Source organism: Pristiophorus japonicus, chromosome 10 (genome assembly GCF_044704955.1).
Source record: "Pristiophorus japonicus isolate sPriJap1 chromosome 10, sPriJap1.hap1, whole genome shotgun sequence".
NCBI lineage: Eukaryota > Metazoa > Chordata > Chondrichthyes > Pristiophoridae > Pristiophorus > Pristiophorus japonicus.
The window spans coordinates 93,955,689-93,969,093 of record NC_091986.1 but is presented as its reverse complement, the minus strand read 5'-3'; the positions used below and the strand labels follow the sequence as shown (position 1 = coordinate 93,969,093).

The window sequence follows — 13,405 nt, the reverse complement described above, 5'->3', positions numbered from 1 at the left end:
TGCTCGTGTTGGGACATTTTTTGCTTACTGATTTGAGCAGCCTACTTTGGCTCGCTCCCTCTCTCTCCCTTTGCCTTCTGTGCATGCCCAGATGACCCCATACCTCCCAAATCGCAAGAAACCACCTTTGCAAAAAAAAAACGCATGTGCAGAAAGGCTGTTGCTAGAAACGCCTTGCCTTCCACATCGCTGAGGCCCATTCCACATCGCTGAGCAATCGCCAAAAAAAAGCCAAAAGTGATCAGAAAAATGGGCAATCTTCCAGCAATCCTGAAAGCTGGAACATCGCCCATTTATTGGGCGATAGCCAGCTAAGTGGAAGTCTAGCCCTATATGTCTGACTGTAGAATTCCTCATTACTACCACTCTATATAGTTTACCTTTCAGCCCCTTGAGTAGTCCCTTTATCCATGGTGTTGTAATATTGCTCGGGACCACCCCTCTGAGTAGCTGTCACTATCCACCTCATCATTATCCAACATTATGTCCTTATTGGACAGTTTCCCATAGCTTGGATTCTTCGCCACCTGTGTGTCAAGTCGTCTTCAGCTACCCCTGCGAATGGTCTCTTAGTTTGCTCTTTCTACATTAACTATATGTCCTGAACTGACCTATACTGCCTCTGAGTGGCCATATCCTGGAGAATATGGCCCAGAAACCCCTCATTATCTTTGATGCTACGGAGCGAGGTCAGCTGTACACAAGACAATCATAAGTTGCAGCCTTAAGGAGAGGAGTATTGGGAGAAAATCACAGAAAAATGCAAGAAAATGTGAATCATCAGTAGGCCTTCTGATCTTTGCTCTCCCCAGCCCCTATTTAGTTTAGATCAACAAATCAATGTGGCATTAGCTGTAAGTAAATGCATGCTTTTTTGGGTTGAAACTTTAAACTTAATTTTTCTAATTAAGATTCATCAGGTTTATTCAGCAAAACAACTTTGGAAGGAACAAGTAGACAATACTTTAAATGCAATTAACTTCATAGAGTAGAGTGCTAAAAGGAACTGATGCGCATCATTAACTGCATCCTCAGTGCCTTTTCTCCCATGGAACTGCAGTCAGCCCTTTATACATGATGCAGGCAACTGAATGTACACTTTACATTGATGCTGCCTGTCACTATGGAGAGAGAAGGAAATGCTTCCTGTACCAAGTGTATCATGCTGGATCTGCTTTATGCCAACTTTGACATTACTTGAGTTTACCAGTTTTAGCGCTAAAACTATTACCAATTGATTATTGTCCTTTCATTAAAAATAGGATAAGATTGAGTTGTAGCATAGTACATTCTCGAGAAAAGCCATGAATGAGCTGTTACTACATTTATTATTAAAGACTTTCCTGTGGTCTTGTGCTTCACTCTTTTTGCATACTGTTCACAGGAAATGGCCTTGCGCAGTCAACTGCCAACCATAGAACAAGATGGCACCCCTCAGAATCCAGTTTCATCATCTGCAATGTCCCAAGATGTAAGGACGATGACAACTAACAGTTCAGATCCATTCCTTAATAGGTAGGTACTCAGCAGTGTTCACATTAAGCTGCGCATGCGTGCAGCTCTCTGGAGGTCCCGCGCAGCCCACTTGCAAATTTCACAATGGGGGAAAAACTGCACATGCGTGGAAATTTGAATGGGCCGCACATCCAAAAAATAATGAAAGAGAATATTGGTACTCAGTCTAAAATCTGTTGTGGCTGTCGGTGATGACCCTGTTCAAAAATCATTTTAAAATGCAGTGCTCTTGAGGTTTGAGGCAATTACATCCTCAGAGAATGAGACTCCTTGCCTCTGACTGAAAGTTTCACTGGTAGTAACTGTCAACAGTGCTTACAGGCAGCAGAAAAGTAAAGTCTGCCATTCTGGACTCTGGTGCAGGGTAGACAATCGACATTGCAGGTCTGTATAGACCTTCCACTGATATCACATGCAATGTCCACGAACTGCATATGCTTGAGGTTTGTTAGAGTAGTATTAAAGTCACTTTTGGGGAAACTGCACACGGTATAAATGGGGGGGGGAAATTCAGTTCAATCAAAACCACACAATTGCTGAGCCTTTTCCATCAGAACATAAAAGGGCATTGAACCTATTTGTGAAGTAAGGCTCATGCAGGAACTGATTGAAATGTAAGGAACATAAACCAGAATGGTGTAACAGTTATGGTCCAAAGTATGAGACTAATTACAGGTCCATTTGAAATGTATGGAGTGTACTTTAGTTTTAAGAGTGAGATATATTTAATTTTTAAGCCAAATTGATAGACTTGACAGTTACATTAAAAACCATCAGTAGTTAAGTGCTCCTTCCATACTATATAACATACTTCCTTGTTGGTGGCTGTACAGCGCCGCTGTTTAGATGTTTCTATATGCTCGATCTGTGTGCACACATCTAATATAGAGGGGCTGCTCCAGTCTTTGTCATAATTTAGATGAACAGGCTAAGAGGAAGAGAAAAAATATAGATTCATTAAGCACAATAGAATATTTAATCAATGCACAGCTTTGACTTAGCGGGAGCAATAGTATAGTGCTCTAGAGGTCTGGACTAATGATCCAGACACGAGTTCAAATCCCACCACAGAAGCTGAGGAATTTAAATGCAGTTAATTAAATAAATCGGGAATTTGAAAAAAGCTAGTATCAGTAATGGTGACCATGTCATTAAAAACCCATCTGGTTCACTAATGTTCTTTCGGGAAATAAATCTGCCGTCCTTACCTGGTCTGGCCTATATGTGACTCCAGACCCACAGCAATGTGGTTGACTCTTAACTGCCCTCTGAAATGGCCTAGCAAACCGCTCAGTTGTACACAACTACTACGAAAAATAATAAAAAGAACCATCCAGCATTGACCTCAGCACCGGCTACGGACATGACAACGGCACACCCAGCCCAGTCGATCCTGCAAAGTCCTCACCAACATCTGGGGACATGTGCTAAAATTGGGAGAACCATCCCACAGACTAGTCAGTCAACAGCCTCACATACTCATACTCACAGAATCATACCTTTCAGCCAATGTCCCAGACTCCTCCATTACCATCCCTGGGTATGTGCTGTCCCATCAGCAGGACAGGCCCGCCAGGGGTGACGGCACAGTGGTATACAGTCAGGAGGGAGTGGCCTTGAGAGTCTTCAACATTGACTCTGGGCCCCATGAAGTCTCATGGCTTCAGGTTAAGCATGGGCAAGGAAACTTCCTGCTGATTACCATCTACTGCCCTTCCTCAGCTGATGAATCAGTACTCCTCCATGTTGAACACCACTTGGAAAAAACAGAGTAGCAAGGCACAGAATGTACTCTGGGTGGGGGACTTCAATATTCATCAAGAGTGGCTCTGTAGCACCACTACTGACTGAGCTGGCCGAATCCTGAAGGACATGGGCCTCCTGCAGCAGGTGATGAGAGTACCAAAATGAGGGAAAAAACCTATTTGGCCTCGTCCTCACCAACCTACCTGTCGTAGATGTATCTATTCATGACCGCAATGGTAGCAGCGACCACCGCAAAGTCATTGTGGAGACAAAGTCCCATCTTCACACAGAGGACACCATCTGCCGTGTCGTGTAGCACTACCACCGTGCTAAATGGGAGAGATTCAGAACAGATCTAGCAGCTCAAAACTGGGCATCCATGAGGCGATGTGGGCCATCAGCAGCAGCAGAATTGTAACCTCATGGCCCAACATCTCCCTCACTCTACCATTACCATTAAGCCAGGGGACCAAAGAGTGCGGAAGAGCATGCCAGGAGCAGCTCCAGGCGTACCTAAAAATGAGGTGCTAACCTGGGGAAGCTGCAACACAGGACTACATGCATGCTAAACAGCAGAAGCAGCATGCTATATAGACAAGCCTACGCGATCCCATAACCAACAGATCAGATTGAAGCTCTGTAGTCCTGCCACATCCAGTCGTGAATGGTGTTGGACAATTGAACAACTAACGGGAGGAGAAGGCTCCATGAATATCCCCATCCTTAATTAAGGTGGAGCCCAGCACGAGTGCAAAAGGCAAGGCTGAAGCGTTTACAACTATCTTCAGCCAGAAGTGCAAGTGCATGATCCATATTGGCCTCCTTCTGAGGTCCCCACCATTACAGAAGCCAGTCTTCAGCCAATTCGATTCACTCCATGTGATATCAAGACACAGCTGAGCATACTGGATATAGTAAAGGCTATGGGCCCTGACAACATCCCGGCTGTTGTGCTGAAGACTTATGCTCCAGAACTAGCCGTGCCTCTAGCCAAGCTGTTCCAGTAATACAACACTAGCATCTATCCGACAAAGTGGAAAACTGCCCAGATATGTCCTGTCTACAAAAAGCAGGACAAATCCAATCCGGCCAATTATCGCCCCATCAGTCTACTTTCAATCATCAGCAAAGTGATGGAAGGTGTCATCAATAGAGCTATCAAGTGGCACTTACTCACCAATAACTGCTCACCGATGCCGAGTTTGGGTTCCGCCTGATCCACTCGGCTCCAGACCTCATTACAGCCTTGGTCCAAACATGGACAAAAGAGCTGAATTCCAGAGGTGAGGTGAGAGTGACTGCACTTAACATCAAGGCAACATTTGACTGAGTGGCATCAAGGAGCCCTAGTAAAACTGACATCAATGGGAATCGGGGAAAAGTCTCCACTGACTGGAGTCAGACCTAACATAAAGGAAGATGGTTGTGGTGCTTGGAGATTAATCAAGCCCCAGGGCATCGCTGCAGGAGTTCCTCAGGACAGTGTCCTAGGCCCAACCATCTTCAGCTGCTTCATCAATGACCTTCCCTCCATCATAAGGTCAGAGGTAGGGATGTTCGCTGATTGCCCATTCAGCGCCATTCGCAACTCCTCAGATAATGGAACAATCCATGCCCACATACAGCAAGACCTGGACGACATTCCGGCTTGGGCTGCTAAGTGGCAACAACTTTTATTTATATAGCACCTTTAACATAGTAAAACATCCCAAGGCACTTCACAGCAGTGTTATAAGACAAAACAAATAAATTTGACATCAAGCCACACAAGAAGAAATTACGGCAGATGACCAAAGGGTCAAAGAGAGAGGTTTTAAGGAGCGTCTTAAAGGAGAAAAGAGAGGCGGCGAGGTTTAGGGAAGGAGTTCCGAGTTTAGGGCCCAGGCAGTTGAAGGCACAGCCACCGATGGTTAAGCAGTTATAATCAGGGATGCTCAAGAGGGCAGAATTTGAGGAGCACAGACATCTCATAGGGTTGTGAGACTGAAAGAGAATACAAAGATAGGGAGGGGCGAGGCCATGGAAGGATTTGTAAACCAGGATGAGAATTTTGAAATCGAGGCATTACTTATCCGGGAGCCATTGTAGGTCAGCGAGCACAGAGATGATGGGTGATCGGGACTTGGTGCGAGTAAGGACATGGGCTACCAAGTTTTGGATGACCAAGTTTACGAAGGGTAGAATGTGGGAGGCCAGCCAGGAGTAAGTTGGAATAGTCAAGTCTAGAGATAACAAAGGCATGGATGGTTTCAGCAGCAGATGAGCTGAGGCAGGGGCGGAGGCGGGCAATGTTACGGAGATGGAAATAGGCGGTTTTAGTTATGCCGTGGCTCTATGGCCGGAAGCTCATTTCAGGGTCAAATATGACACCTAGGATGTGAACAGTCTGGTTTAGCCTCAGATGTTAGGGAGAGGGATGGAGTCAGTGGCAAGGGAACACAGTTTGTGGCGGGGACCAAAGACGATGGCTTCGGTCTTCCCAGTATTTAATTGGAGAAGATTTGTGCTCATCCAGTACTGGATGTCGGACAAGCAGTCTTGCAGTTTAGGGCCCAAGTGTCCGTCCTGTGGAAAAACGGCATCTCGATAAGGTGCGCCGACTTTCTGGAAGAAAAAGGGCGCTGAAAACTTACCTTGTGATTCTGCGAGTTCTTCAGGAGGTCTTCGTGCTCGGTGCGGCGCAGCACAAGGGGTCGGGGCGGAGCTAGGTCCCGGCGCTGAAAACCGTGCCGGGACCTCTGCACATGCGCGCTAGAGTGTGTGCACATGTGCAGTAGCTCCTCGCCCCCGAGACTGTGTGGGAGGGGTCCAAAGCACGCAGCCCCTAGCCCTAGCTCACTGAGGCGGCGAAGATTGGACTCTGGCCTCCCTCCTCTTCAACTTCACGTCCTGCTCCGATTTTCTCTCTCTCTCCCTCCCTCCCTTCCTTCCTCCCTTCCTTCCTCCCTCCCTCCCTCCCTCCCTCCCTCGCGCCCCCCCCCCAGTTCAGGTCCGGCTCTCCCCCCCCCCCCACTCCTCTCCCCTCCCCTCTCTTTCCCCCCCCTCTCTCCCCCTCCTCCTCTCTCCCCCTCCCCCTCCTCTTTCCTCCGCCCCCTCCTCCTCTTTCCTCCGCCCCCTCCTCCTCTTTCCGCCCCCCTCCTCCTCTTTCCTCCCCCCCTCCTCCTCTTTCCTCCCCCCTCCTCCTCTTTCCTCCCCCCTCCTCCTCTTTCCTCCCCCCTCCTCCTCTTTCCTCCCTCTTTCCTCCCCCTCCTCCTCTTTCCTCCCTCTTTCCTCCCCCTCCTCCTCTTTCCTCCCTCTTTCCTCCCCCTCCTCCTCTTTCCTCCCTCTTTCCTCCCCTCCTCCTCTTTCCTCCCCCCTCCTCCTCTTTCCTCCCCCCCTCCTCCTCTTTCCTCCCCCCCTCCTTCTCTTTCCTCCCCCCTCCTCCTCTTTCCTCCCTCTTTCCTCCCCCCCCTCCTCTTTCCTCCCTCTTTCCTCCCCCTCCTCCTCTTTCCTCCCCCTCCTCCTCTTTCCTCCCCCCCTCCTCCTCCTCTTTCCTCCCCCCCTCCTCCTCCTCTTTCCTCCCCCCCTCCTCCTCCTCTTTCCTCCCCCCCTCCTCCTCCTCTTTCCTCCCCCCCTCCTCCTCTTTCCTCCCCCCCTCCTCCTCTTTCCTCCCCCCCTCCTCCTCTTTCCTCCCCCCTCCTCCTCTTTCCTCCCCCCTCCTCCTCTTTCCTCCCCCCTCCTCCTCTTTCCTCCCCCCTCCTCCTCTTTCCTCCCTCTTTCCTCCCCCTCCTCCTCTTTCCTCCCTCTTTCCTCCCCCTCCTCCTCTTTCCTCCCTCTTTCCTCCCCTCCTCTCCTCTTTCCTCCCCCCCTCCTCCTCTTTCCTCCCCCCTCCTCCTCTTTCCTCCCTCTTTCCTCCCCCCCCTCCTCTTTCCTCCCTCTTTCCTCCCCCTCCTCCTCTTTCCTCCCCCCCTCCTCCTCCTCTTTCCTCCCCCCCTCCTCCTCCTCTTTCCTCCCCCCCTCCTCCTCCTCTTTCCTCCCCCCCTCCTCCTCCTCTTTCCTCCCCCCCTCCTCCTCTTTCCTCCCCCCCTCCTCCTCTTTCCTCCCCCCCTCCTCCTCTTTCCTCCCCCCTCCTCCTCTTTCCTCCCCCCTCCTCCTCTTTTCTCCCCCCCTCCTCCTCTTTCCTCCCCCCCTCCTCCTCTTTCCTCCCCCCCCTCCTCTTTCCTCCCCCCCTCCTCCTCTTTCCTCCCCCCTCCTCCTCCTCTTTCCTCCCCCCCTCCTCCTCCTCTTTCCTCCCCCCCTCCTCCTCCTCTTTCCTCCCCCCCTCCTCCTCCTTTCCTCCCCCCCTTTCTCCTCCTCTTTCTCCTCACCCCCTCCTCCCTCTACCCCCTCACCCCCTCCTCCCTCTACCCTTCTCCCTCTACCCTTCTCCCTCTACCCCTCCTCCCCTTCTCCCTCTACCCCTCCTCCCCTTCTCCCTCTACCCCTCCTCCCTCCACCACTCGCTTTCAGAAACACAAAGACACTGACAGAGGGAGAGAGAGAGACACTGTGGGGGGCGTCCCAACACACTGTTGGAGGGCTACCGGTGCTGCAGCTGGTGAGTAGAAACTTACTTTATTTTTTTTTTTTTGATTGATTTATTTATCATTCATTATTGATGGCTCTTTATTTGTAAAAGTGAAGTGTTTATTGTTTGTAAACTTCCCTCCCCCCCCCCCCCACCCCCCCAATCTCTCGTTCTCTACGCCTAATTTCTAAGTGTAGGCAAGGTTTTTCTGAGCGTACAAAAATGTACACTTACTCCATTCTAAGTTAGTTTGGAGTAAGTTTTCGCTGCCTAAACTTGCAAAATAGGCGTAAGTGGCTGGACACGCCCCCTTTTTGAAAAAACATCTGTTCTACAATGAAGTCTAACTCACTAGAACTGGAGCAAACTAAATGCCGAGAATTGCAATTTCTAAGATGCTCCATTCTAAACAAGTTGCTCCAAAAAAATAGGAACAACTCAGGCCAAAACTTGAGACCATGGAGGGGTGGAAAGGTAGAGCCGGATGCCACCAGTGTACATGTGGAAACTGACTCCGTGTTTTCGGATGATATTGCCAAATGGCAGCATATAAATGAGTAATAGGAGGGGGCTAAGGAATAAATCCTCGGGGGACACCAGAGGTATTGACGAGGAAGTGGGAAGAGAAGCCATTGCAGAAGATTTTCTGGCTACAATTAGATAGATAAGAATGGAACCAGGCGAGTGCAGTCCCACCCAGCTGGACGATGGTGGAGAGCTGTTGGGAGGAGGATGGAGTGGCCAACTGTGTCACAGGCTACAGACAGGACAGTCACAAAAGATGTAATTTGTGACTTTGATGAGAGCTGTTTCAGTACTATGGCAGGGGCGGAAACCAGATTGAAGGGATTCAAACATGGAGTTCCGGGAAAGATGGGCACGGATTTTGGAGGTGACAACACGTTCAAGGACTTTGGAAAGGGAAGTTGGAGATAGGGTGGTAGCTAGCAAGCACAGTGGGGTCAAGGGTTTTTTTTTGAGGAGAGGTGTGATGACCGCAGACTTGAAGGAACAAATTTGGCAAGTAACATTTGTGCCACACAGTTAGGCAATGACCATCTCCAACAAGCGAGAGTCTTAACAAGCCCCCACCATCAACATCCAGGGGGTCACCGTTGATCAGAAACTTAACTGGACCAGCCACATAAATACTGTGGCAACAAGAGTAGATCAGAGGCTGGGTATTCTGTGGCGAGTGTCTCACCTCCTGACTCCCCAAAGCCTTTCCACCATCTAAAAGGCACAGGTCAGGAGTGTGATGGAATATTCTCCATTTGCCTGGATGAGTGCAGCACCAACAACACTCAAGAAGCTCGACACCATCCAGGACAAAGCAGCCCGCTTGATTGGCGCCCCATCCACCAACTTAAGTATTCGCTCCCTCCATCACCGACGTGCCATGACTGCAATGTGCACCATCTACAAGATGCACTGCAGCAACTCGCCAAGGCTTCTTCAGCAGCACCTTCCAAACCTGCGACCTCTACCATCTAGAAGGACAAGGGCAGCAGGCACATGGGAACACCATCACCTTCGCATTCCCCTCCAAGTCACACACCATCCTGACTTGGAAGTATGTCACCATTCCTTCATTGTCACTGGGTCAAAATCCTGGAACTCCCTCCCTAACTGCACTGTTGGGAGTACCTTCACCACACAGACTGTAGCGGTTCAAGAAGGCAGATCACCATCATCATCTTGAGGGCAATTAGGGATGTGCAATAAATGCTGGCCTTGCCAGTGATGTCCGCATCCCATGAATGAATTTTTTTTTTTTAATTGCTATAATGACCTTTGTGGCTTCGGGCCTGGCTGATATTTGGAGATGGTCATTTTGTGTCTTGCCGATGAAATGCCTGAAAAAGGAGCCGGAGAGGTCAATATCCTTCTGCTCATGGTTTGCCTTTAATAAGGCATCTTTAGGATCTCCCAATACATGGTGGATCATCCTACAGTGTTCGGCATGTACCCTTGTATCTTGCAGACCGCAGTACAGCGGGTGCTTGGCTACCTGCCCACAATAGTGCTATTCTTCAAATGAACACATTTTTCCTATTTTTTAAAATGGAAATGGTCTTCCTAAAAAGTAGGAATGAACAACTTGCCTTACAAAACTTAGAATTCTCATTTTACAATTCTGCCAAAATGCTGATGCAGTTTATTGCATATAAAATATATATACATTGCTACAACAGTTCGGAGCACATTTCTTCTCGAAGTGATCTGAAAGGATTGCTAAATTAAAAGTGAATTGTAAATTTTCTCTAAGGATTGAAAAACCTTGGATAGAAACTAAATCCGATTTGTACATTAAAATGTGACTGGAAAATTTGCTGGTCTGCTGCCAGATATCTTAAAACATGCCCATTTGTCCAAGGCGGTGAAGGTCTACTTCACTAAAACAACTTGCTGTCCTTGATTGACGTCCTTTTAAAATATAGATTATTGCAAGTTCATATTCAGTGAATCATAGATTTGGTGCCCTTTTAAAACTGCCCTTAAAAAAAAAAATGTGTTTTTTTTTAAATCACCTTTGATCCTTCTGTTCTTGTAAAAACTGCTGCCTCCCAAATCCATGCCCATCTTTCCCACAAGTCTGTGAATCTCTCCAATCAGGTTTCCACCTCCAGCACAGCACTAAAACAGCTCGAATTAAAATTGCAAATGATGTCCTCTAGTACATTATCCTGTAGTGACTAGTGCATATCCATCCTCATTCTCTCTGCAGCCTTACGGTCGACCAAACCATTCTCCAGTGCCTCTCCACTGCCTTGCTCAATGGGACTACCTTCCACTTCTAGCCAAAGCATCTATAAGAAAGACTTGCATGTATATAGTGCCTTTCATGACTTCAGGACATTCCAAAGTGATTTACAATCAATGAAGTACTTTTGAAGTATAGTCACAGTTGTTACCTCTAGACTGGACTATTGTACTCCTGGCTGGCCTCCCACATTCTGCCCTACATAAACTATAGGTAATCCAAAACTCGGCTGCCCGTGTCCTAACTTGCACCAAGTCCCACTCACCCACCACCCCTGTGCTCACAGATCTACATTGGCTTCCGGTTAAGCAATGTCTCGATTTCAAAATTCGCAGCCTTTATTTTCAAATCCCTCCATGGCATCGCCTCTCCCTAGCTCTGTAATCTGCTCGAGTCCCACAACCCTCCAGAGGTGTCTGTACTCCCCTAATTCTGCCCTCCTAAGCATACCTGATTATAACCGCTCAACCATTGGTGGCCGTGCCTTCTGTTGCCTAGGCGTCAAGCTTTGGAATGCCCTGCTTAAACCCCTCTACCTCTCTTTCCTCCAAGGTGCTCCTTAAAACCAAGCTTTTGGTCACCTACACTAATTTCTACTTATGTGGCTCAGTGTCAAATTTGTATCGCACAATACTCCTGTGAAGGGCCTTGGGACGTTCCACTGCATTAAAGGTGCTATATAAATACAAGTTATTGTTGTAATTTAGGAAAACATGGCAGCCAATTTGTGCACAGCAAGGGTTCACAAACAGCAATGATATAATGACCAAATAATCTGATCTAATGATGTTGGTTGAGGGATAAATATTGTCCAGGACTCTGGGAGAACCCCCCTGCTCTTCTTTGAAATAGTGCCATGGGATCTTTTGCATCTACCTGAGGGCAGATGGGGCTTCAGTTTAATGTCTCATCTGAAAGATGACTCCTCCAACAGTGCTGCACACACTCAGTACTGCACTGAACTGTCAGCCAAGTTTTTGTGCTCAAGTCTCTTGAGTGTGGCATGAAACCACAACCTTTTAACTCTGAGGTGAGAATGCTACCACTGAGCCACAGCAAGCACCTGTAACAATAACTTCTCTTCCCAACCCTGCACTGTTACCTCTTGAATGCTCCCAAGGATCTAACCGTGACCTCTCCTCTTCATCATCTACTTGCTCCCCCTTGGCGACATCATCCAGAAACGTGGCCGAGCTTCCACTTGTACACTGATGACACCCAGCTTTACCCCTTTACTGACTGTTGTCAGAATACTTGTCCAACAACTAGTTTTGGCTGAACCGCAGTTTTCTCCAGGTAAATATTGGGTTGACTGAAGTAAGTATCTTAAACCTCTTTCACAATTTCCATGCCCTTGCCATGTCCTCCCCAGCCACTGTCTGCCCATTCACTATCTTGGCATCCTATTTGACTCTGAGCTGACCCAATATTCTCTCTATCGCAATGATTATCTACTTTTGCCTCCATATCATTATCCTACTCTGCCCTACCTCAGTCCATCTGCTGCTAAAACTTTTCTCCTTTCCTTTCTTGCCTTCAGACTTGACCATTCAAATGCTCATCCAGCTGGCTTCCCATTTTAAGAACATAAATAGGAGTAGAACATTCGGCACTTCGAATCTGGTCCGCCATTCAATAAGATCATGGTCAATCTACCACAACTCTCCTTTCCCACACTATCTCCATATCTTTTGATTCTGTTAGTATTCAAAAATCTGTCAATCTCTGTCTTAAATGTACTCAACAACTGAGCATCCACAGCCCTCTGGGGTAGAGAATTCCAAAGATTCACAACCCTTTGAAGAAATTTCTCCTCTTCTCAGTCCTAAATGGCCGACCCCTTATTCTGAGAATGTAACCCCCAGTTCTTGCATCTACCCTGTCAAGCCCTGCAAGAATTTTGTGTTTCAGTGAGATCACCTCACATTTTTCTAAACTGTAGGAGGCTTAGTCTCCTCCATCTCTCCTCATAGGACAATTCCTCTATCCTAGGAATCAGTCTAGTGAACTTTTGTTGCACTCCCTCGAAGTCAAGTATATCCTTCCTTGAGTAAGGAGACCAAAATTGTACACAGTACTCCCAGGTGTATATCACCAGGCCCTATTTATTTGCAGTAAGACTTCTTTACTCTTATACGCCAATCCTTTTCTAATAAATGCTAAAATACTATTTGCTTTCCTAATTGCTTGCTGTACTTTGTGATTCATGTACAAGGACACACAGGTTCCTCTGAATACCAACATTTTCCAATCTCCCCATTTAAAAAAAAAAAAATTCTGCTTTTCTATTTTTCCTACCAAAGTGGATAACTTCACATGTCTCAGCATTATATTCCATCTGCCACGTTCTTTTCCATTCACTTCACCTGTCTATATCCCTTTGCAGCCTCTTTGTTTCTCCTCACAACTTACTTTCCCGCCTAGCTTTGTATCATCAGCAAACTTAGATACATGACACTCTGTCCCTTCATCAAGGTCATTGATACCGATTCTAAATAGCTGAGTACCCTGGCAGTTACAGCCTGCCACCCCAAAAATGACCCGTTTATTCCTACTATGTTTTCTGTTATCCAATCCTCAAGCCGTGCTATTATATTATCCCCAATCCCATGAACCCCAATTGTATTTAATAACCTCTTGTGTGGCATCTTATCGACTTGCTTTTTTGAAAATCCAAATACATCACATCCACTGGTTTCCCCCTTATCTAATTACAACCTCAAAAAACTCAACAGATTTGTTAAAACAAATCTTTCGTAAATTTGTGTTGACTCTGCTCAAGTCCCCTGTTGCCACGTCCCTAATACCTGTAACAGATTCTAAAATTTTCCCTA

General features: G+C 47.3%; 1 protein-coding gene across 2 annotated transcripts in view; it reads left to right on the top strand.

Annotated features, from left to right (window-relative positions):
• yap1 (Yes1 associated transcriptional regulator) overlaps nt 1-13,405 on the top strand; it is a 204,159-nt gene that overhangs the window by 181,448 nt on the left and 9,306 nt on the right. For both annotated transcript variants that reach the window (XM_070891905.1, XM_070891904.1), the window contains one exon: nt 1,385-1,515. In XM_070891905.1, coding sequence (XP_070748006.1) covers nt 1,385-1,515 — 131 coding nt within the window. The remainder of the gene's footprint in view (nt 1-1,384; nt 1,516-13,405) is intronic.